The sequence below is a fragment of the Henckelia pumila genome, chromosome 3 (genome assembly GCF_033568475.1).
Source record: "Henckelia pumila isolate YLH828 chromosome 3, ASM3356847v2, whole genome shotgun sequence".
Lineage (NCBI taxonomy): Eukaryota > Viridiplantae > Streptophyta > Magnoliopsida > Lamiales > Gesneriaceae > Henckelia > Henckelia pumila.
In genome coordinates this window covers 197,414,958-197,423,430 of record NC_133122.1, presented here as the reverse complement: position 1 = coordinate 197,423,430, position 8,473 = coordinate 197,414,958, and the positions used below count along the sequence as shown (strand labels likewise).

General features: G+C 31.5%; 1 protein-coding gene across 2 annotated transcripts; it reads right to left on the bottom strand.

Annotated features, from left to right (window-relative positions):
* Positions 1-1,899: 1,899 nt before the first annotated feature.
* On the bottom strand, positions 1,900-5,632 carry LOC140886375 (14-3-3-like protein B). 2 transcript variants are annotated; one of them, XM_073292927.1, is made up of 7 exons: positions 5,404-5,632; positions 4,139-4,445; positions 3,940-4,027; positions 3,099-3,208; positions 2,865-3,013; positions 2,274-2,323; positions 1,900-2,172 (listed from the first exon to the last, which is right to left on the bottom strand). In XM_073292927.1, the coding sequence occupies exons 1-7, from the start codon at positions 5,474-5,476 to the stop codon at positions 2,170-2,172; spliced, it is 780 nt and encodes a 259-aa protein (XP_073149028.1). In that variant the 5' UTR covers positions 5,477-5,632; the 3' UTR covers positions 1,900-2,169. The 2 variants fall into 2 exon arrangements, with proteins under 2 accessions (XP_073149028.1, XP_073149027.1); XM_073292926.1 differs by having other exon boundaries at positions 2,274-2,326; positions 5,404-5,631.
* Positions 5,633-8,473: the final 2,841 nt, after the last annotated feature.

Below are 8,473 nucleotides of genomic sequence, written 5' to 3'. Positions count from 1 at the left end.
TTTTATTAGTTGCAATGTCGAAAATTATATTGATTACATCACTAAGACATGTAATAGATTTTTTTTTTCAAAAAGTATATATTATCACCATTAAAATCATTTATTAACTGCGTGTTAATATCTTCTCATATCAATTAATTCATTTAACAACGTTTATCGACAACAAAAGATATTCTCACGTGCATCGCATATGACTTTTACTAATTACATAAAATATGTAGATGGTGAAATTTAACCGGTAATTCTCTTTATATTCTAACGCCATTAAATCATACGAGCACGGGCGGTTCTACTAAAGGGCAAGGGGGGGCAGCTGCCTCCCTTGAATTTTTTTAAAAATTACCAAAATATTCTTATATTTTAAAAATGATAAGGAACCAAAGACGAAAATACAAAAGGGAGTCAAAAAATTTAAGTTAATTTTTATTGTTTAATGTGTGCAAAGTGACCCGAAAATTTGTGACCCATAGTCTTTAAAAAATTGTAGCTCAATCACTAATTTTTTAAACCTAAACACAAATGATTTTTAAGTTTTTTAAACCTAAAAAAATTGTTGAACTAAGAATAGTTAGCTTACAAGTTTGTAAGTTTGTCTTTTATTTTACCAGTCGCAACAACTGCAGTGAAGAAAAAAATTTTTGCTGAGAAGATTTTTACGATTATTAATTAATTATACTGAATATATATATATATATATTATATTAGTTTATCGAATGAAGTATTATTAATTATTTTCAGTAAATATCAAGTCGTAAGGGTAAATTATAAGTGAAATTTGAAATATAAAAATATTATTAAATTTAATATATATAACTTTTTTTATGTGCTGATTATGTGTGTGTATATATATATATACATGTTATCTTTTATTCTGTCCGACTGCCATTTCTTGATAAAATTCCAGAATCCACCCCTGCATACGAGTCTCACATTTTAATAGAAGTTAGATCAGATTTTGATTCTCTAACAACTAAAACTCCGTCTCATCCTAAAAGAGAAATACTCAAATATTGCGAAGAATCTCAAAATGCATGCATGATACAAAAAAAATAAAAATATGATTAATTAACTAAACAAGAGAGACATTTATGTCTAACATAGTCACAAATTATTGCCGACATAATTCCTAAAGACTCTTTAGGCCACAAGCCCACACTTGTTTCAAAGGACCATATGAGTGTAAGTCTTGTGTCAAATGGTCTCATATAGATTTATACATATAAGACGGTTTGACCCGATCCATGTGTAGAGTATAAAACAATATTTTTAGTATAAAATTTTTTCTTCATGTGCCAAATCGAATAAGAAACGTGTTTCACAAAATTAACCCGTGAAACAATCTCATAATTTTTTTTGTAATAGAATGAATAATTGATCTAATCAGGTGAGAATTTATAAAATGTAGTGATAAAATTTTTGATTTGTAGGATTTAATGTGGGATTATTTGAGATATTTGCTCATACTGACCAAAATAATCCTGAGATATTTTCATGTGTAGGGTTTTTCTTTGTTTGGAGCGAAGTGTAAATCTGGAAATTTTCCGCATCACCCTTCCAACTGTGCAAAATCACGTGCTCGATAGATTGTTTGGGTTTGTCAAATAAAGTAAAATTGAGGAAGTACGATGGTAAAATAATGGCTAAGAAAATTACAAACAATTTCAAAACAAATAAATTTCTGTGTAATTGGCATCCGCAAAATTTGAGAGAAACCATAAAAAGTATACATATGATATAATATTAAAATAATTAAAATCTAGTTAGTAATTTTCTTAACCATTTTTTAGCACCGTAGAAGAAAGAATAAAAACATATATTTCTATCTTCAACATCTAATAGTTTTTATTACAAAAATTATTATGAAGCAACAATCGACCGAGAATAAGTGAAAACTCGATGTAAATGAAGTCCAAATAATATTGGCAAATTCTGAATTGGTACAGAGTAAGACAGAGGTGTGCCTGGTTTTAGCCGGGAGAAACCTCGTCCTCTTAAAAGAAAAAAAAAACACAACCACAACAATAAAACAACACAAACAATAGGACGAACAATACGACGAGACGAGGACTTCATATTTCACCCTCTTAAGAATGTAACGGTCCACAACACCGAATATGAAGAAGCAATGCCTTCCACTTGATTGCCGAAATTGAATGCGATTGATATAAATTACTGCAACGAACAAAAATTTAAGTTCATTACACAAAGCAAATTAGAAGAGATTTTCAAATGATACGGAACAAAAGGTGCCGACTTGGGACTAAACAACACACCTCTGCGTCGTTGTCAGCGGCTCTTGCAAGCCCATCTACCTTTTGGCCTTCTTCTGATGAGAAATGAAATGAATGAGGCTAATTTATAAGAGCACAAAACAAATTTGGGAGCCTCTTTTATGATAGAGCAAGAGTCCAAAGTCACAAACAAAATTAGAATTTTTTTTTTGACAGGTAAAGCTTGTAAATTTATTTGAACATAAATAAATTGTTACATTACAAGATTTACCAACCAAACCGGTAAATTTCCATCCTCCCAAATGAGAAGATTTTGGGAAGGAAAATGAAAATGAAAATGAAAATGAAAATGAAAATGAAAATGAAAATGAGCTGCCACATTCACAGATAGACAAATATGGAAAACTCGAACATCTTGAAAACTACCAAACTCGAACATCAAGAATTTATGCATATCTGAGGCAGCATGGGCGAATGGCACGGCAGATTCAAGTTTATTTTGAAATAAAACACGTCAAATCTCAATTTGAATCCATATGAATTGGTTTCAACAAATCATGATACCCTTTAAATAGAGCATACAAGAGTCGGAAAAATGTAAACAAACCCTTAGATAGGTCAACTAAATATTACCTCCATCCTCTGTAATGTCAGAAGTCCACAAGGTAAGGTTATCCCTCAGGAGCTGCATGATTAAAGTACTATCTTTGTATGATTCTTCACTCAACGTATCCAACTCCGAGATAGCTTCATCAAATGCCTGTTTAGCAAGGTGGCAGGCCCTGTGGTAAAAGTTTACACACTAAATTACAAGCGAATTTCCCATGGCATGCATGCAAATATTAATTCATGCACCATTTCAAATACCTTTCTGGAGAGTTCAAAATTTCATAGTAGAAGACAGAGAAGTTCAATGCCAAACCCAATCGAATAGGATGTGTTGGAGACAGATCTGATTCTGCTGCATTGGTGGCTGCCTGCAAGCAAATGATCATGTTACTTACGGTGTGAAAGTCACTACATTAGTCGTGTCTTCAGCATCACACTATAAATTATTTCTAAAGAAAAAAAAATTAACTGATATTTTTCGATCACATACAGAAATACATTCATGAAAAAATAAAATTCCCTAAGCTGTGACTACTAGATAAAACAATATTCATGCAGTTTGTCACCCCATTTTGTTATTCTGAGACAAGCTTTTGGAACAAAGGTTAAAATCCAAAATTTATAGGCATATCAAAAAGATTTAGTCAAAGGCTGAAACACAAATATTATCATCCTGGATAATCACAATAAATATTGCAGCAGAAACATGCTCGAGAACCCCTACAACAAATAAAAGAAAAAATAACTCAAACCAGGACGAGGGCATGAAAAGGGATGTGATGTTCTACACAGAAAACCATAACGAGCAAAATTAAATGATCTTTTTTATTTTCATTTAGACTAATGAGCCAAAATTAAATGAGCTTTTCTACAAAGTATAGCACATGCAATACTATATCTTACAGATTATTTGGTCTGTATTATTATCATTCACGCTATTAATGTGACCAAGATAAATCAAAGCCAGCATAAATTTTCAAAAGAAACATCACATGTTTAACTAAACTGAATAATAATGTATCAAAAAATTAAATAAACTGTAACCACATCTTAGATGATAAAAAACGATGTGCGTGGTATATTATGACTCAGGTCTCACCTGATAGGCCTTCATTGATTCATCAGCTGCCTCCTTCCGCTCATTGCCTGTCTTAAACTCTGCCAGGTATCGATAGTAGTCTCCTTTCCTACAATCATAATTTTACAAGGAATCAGAAATGTATAATGTAAAATTGATGGATAAGGGTGAACATGCAAAACATCATACAGAAGCAAATAGAAATCGACGATACACTTACATCTTATAGAAAAACACGGTGGATTCGACACCTGATGAGGAAGGGATCAAGTGCTCATCAATCACAGTCATGATGTCGCCACAAATAGTGGACAACTCCGACTCAACTTTGTGCCTGTACTCCTTGATTCTTTTCACATTTTGTTCATGTCCCTTCGCCTCTTCTTTTTGTTCAATTGATGATAAAATCCTCCACGAAGCCCTTCGAGCTCCAATCACATTTTTATAACCAACAGACAACAAGTTCCGCTCCTCAATTGTCAATTCAACATCAAGCTTCGCAACATTTTTCATGGCATCCACCATTTCTTCGGAATAATGAACAAGTCAATGGAACACAGTTGTCATCAATCAAAATGCACGTGAAGTATTCAAAAAGGAGCTTATGAAATCAAATATAATATAAGATGCTAAAAGCCTACAAGTCGTTTAAAAACTATCATGGACTTAAATTTTCGAAAAGATTAAACTATCACTAATTCTTTATTGCGTGATAGACAAGCTTACCACTGCCGGCAACATATAGCATAAGCTCTTGAAAGTTTCATCCAAACAATTCATACTAAGAACACGTTCTACCAAAAATTCATGTGATATTCTCATTTAGCATTCAGTCAATCAACAGGTCGAATGACTTCTTCTTTTCTCAACATTTTCAAAAAATACTTCCATATAAGACTCTTGAAATATCAGATTAACTTGTAACTTTGTTCCTAATAAAAATTCATTTCCTAGCATTACTTTTTTCAATGCATTCCATACTAATTTCACACAATCATGTATTTACTCAGAAAACAAATATAAACCTTGAAAGACGAAGTTATAAATCAGTGTCAGATGCTAAATATACATTATACCAACACCATGAAGCAAAAATACCCAGAAACTACTTCACCCAAGAAATCTTCTGTAACTAAGTAATGAAGCAATGCTCGATAACTTTCTCCGGGTTAATTAAATTCGGTGCACCAAAATGAAACACCCATTCTCCAACAACCAGATTCCATGGCATCCACCTCATGTAAAACCATTTCTTGGCACGATTTCATAAGTCATAATACTCAATTGCCGCTAAACCTCTCAAATCTAATCTAATCTAATCTAAGAAGTATTGAACATGTACTGCAAATGTCATACACAGAACATTTCCTCATCATGTTATGCATCTGAAACTACTCCTGCCAAAAATATTTCAGAAAATTATATCCTTGAATTAGCGGATCTAAAACAATAATCCTGAATCCTTAAAAAAAAAAAAAAAGATACCATCATAACGTTCGGCTTGCTCTGCAAGTTTGGCTATGTAGACAAAGTTTTCACGATCCTTTGAGGCAGCCATTGTTCCACCCGCCCCTTTTCGGTGAAGATTCTCGCTTTTCGATCTGAAAACTAGGTTTTGCTACTTTACGGTGGACTTTATTTTCAACTGAAGCCCTATCCTTCAAACAATGAGAAGAGAATTCAGTAGCTGATTGTACGTTTCGCTCTCACAGTAGTACCGAAATCAAAGGACAAAATAAAATTAAAATTTACAATTGAAGCAAGACATTATCTTTTTTTTTTTTTCCCTTTCGCACCCCAAAATAATATATATATATATATATATATATATATATATATATATATAGTTTCGATCACATTGACAACTACCATGGATAACTACATCAGCAACAACTGACCTGAAAATCACCCATTGGATTACAAGGTTTCACGTCAGCTGTTGCTCATGTAATTGTTCATTATATATATATATATATATATATATATATATATATATATAACCTAAATATACATTTTATTGACAAAGACAAGGGTGATGCCCAAAAGGTGTGATTCGAATCAGATCGATAAATTTCATGTTATTTACGGGATAATATCGAATGTATGCTTCTAAGTCGTCTACATGTGAACTGATCAAGGGGTGAGATGATATAATTAAATATAGAGATATTTTTCAATACAAGTGAGGTACATTGAAAAACATATAAAACGTCCCTAGGGGGTGTCCAAGTTGGTGGAGTAGGTGAACTCTTGGTCATAAGTCAGAAGTTCGATTTCCCTGCCAACGCCTTCTTGGACTAGTCTATCACACATGATTTGCCTAGTGTGGTTTACCTGACTAGCGTAGTTTGCAAACTATTGCGTTAGTGCGAGGGTTTATCCAGAACACACCGAAAAGTAGCGGCTGCAGGTTTCCACTCACAAAAAAAAACATATAAGACTGTCGTGTTAATGAATATCTATTTTTATAGGTACTATTGAGTAACATCGTGTCCGTTCAAATCTCATCAACTCTTGTTAGATTTACTTCACTCCAATATAGAGCCGTCAATTTGGATTAGGCACGCCGGGTTGACTCGGCCCGCCACAAAATTTAAGTGGGCTGAGTTGAAATTTTTTCAACCCAACAAAAGGTGGGCCTAGATGGGCCAACCCGCCTAGGCCCGCGACCCGCGCGGGTTGGCGGCCCGCACGTTTGGAAAATTAATAATTTATTTTTATTTTTATTGTTATATATGTATTTTTTAATAAAAATTGTGATTTTTTTTGTATTAATTATTTTATGTAAAATTTACAAACATGAAATCAATAATTAAAATTTTTATTAATATGTTTCTATTAATATTTATTTATGAAATCATATTTATAATTAATTATAATATTTTTATTTGTCGTGATTCAACCCGCGTGCCGGCCCGCTTAACCCGCAACCCACCTTTAGTTGGGTTGGGTTGGGTTGAGGATTTTTAGCCCGTCAGGATGGTAGGTCGGCCCGCCATCGACCCGCCAAGAGGTGGATTTTTGGTGGACCGGCCCGCCCCGCCCGCCATTGATTGACCCGTTTGACAGCTCTACTCCAATGTGTCGAAAACAAGACAAAAAGCAAATAAAACCATGACATAATAATTGAGTTATTTGCACAAATCACCCCTGTAAAATATTAAAAATGCACATTTCTTCCCTGTAAAATTTTAATAGGCATATTCAACCCTGACCTTTTAAAAAATTAGCACACTCGCCCTTCAGATGAGTGATTGTTGTGCACGCGCCACTCATGCGACTGGGCAAAGATTTTCATATTTTTTTTTGCACCAAATATCCCTGTGAAATATTAAAAATGCATATTTGACCCCTGTGAAAATAATTTTTAAATCTATTCAGTTCACAATACATAATTTTTAATAAAATCCAATTATAAATATTTAGCAAACATTTTTTTGTTTTATTAATTTTTATTTTTTTATTTTAAATGTATTATCATTAATTATTTATTTTCAAAAAAATATTATTACTTTATCCCGTTATCATTATTTTATTAAACTCACTTCGTATTTCCAACTTTTTCCATTAAACATGCATTCATAAACAAATATTTAAATAATTTCAAGTACCAAAATATTGAACTAAACTGATAATTTCAAACATATTGCTTTTTCGATTTAAGATTATATATTAATGAACCAAAATTTAAATTTTTTGAGAATATACATCGCACAATTTGTAATAAATAATAAAAAATAGCATGCTTATATAATTCTAAAGTGAAAAATTAACATTCATGAGCATATCATTTGGTTCAATATTTTGGTATTTTTAGATATTTAAATCCTTATTTATGAATCATGTTTAATGAAGAAGTTGAAAACACGAAGTGATTTGATAAAATAATGATAACAAGATAAATTAATAATTTTTTTTAGAAATAAATTAATTAAAATTTATAAATTTAAAATAAAAAATAAAAACAAATAAAATTAAAACCGTTTGGTAATTATCATGCAATTATCATTTTGATTTAATATTTTGGTACTTTTAGGTATTTAAATCTCGTCTATGAATGCATTTTTAATGGAGAAGTTGGAAACAAAAAAAAAGTTTAATAAAATAATTATAACAAGATAAAATAATAATATTTTTTAGAAAACAATTATATAATCATAATAAATTAAAATTAAAAATAAAATTAATAAAACAAAAAATGTTTGCTAAATATTTTATAATTATATTTTAATAAAAATTGTGTATTATGGGTTGAATATATTTAAAAATTATTTTCGCAGGGGTCAAATATGCATTTTTAATATTTCATAGGGGTATTTGGTGCAAAAAAAATATCAAAATCTTTGCCCAGTCGCATGAGAGGCGCGTGCGCAACAATCACTTATTTGAAGGGGCGAGTGTGCTAATTTTTTAAAAGGTCAATGTTAAAAATGCATATTAAAATTTTACAGGAAAAAAGTGTGCATTTTTAATATTTCACATGGGCGTTTGGTGCAAATAACTCCAAAATAATTATAAAACTTGTGATGAGATTTTAAAATAAGAGACAAAATTC

Excerpts from the sequence above, each read along its gene's own strand:
- LOC140886375 (XM_073292926.1), bottom strand. The coding sequence starts at position 5,476 with ATGGCTGCCTCAAAGGATCGTGAAAACTTTGTCTACATAGCCAAACTT. Across the intron at positions 4,446-5,403 it reads GCAAGCCGAACGTTATGATG|AAATGGTGGATGCCATGAAA; the intron begins GTATCTTTTTTT and ends ATTATTCCGAAG. Across the intron at positions 3,209-3,939 it reads AATCAATGAAGGCCTATCAG|GCAGCCACCAATGCAGCAGA; the intron begins GTGAGACCTGAG and ends ATTTGCTTGCAG.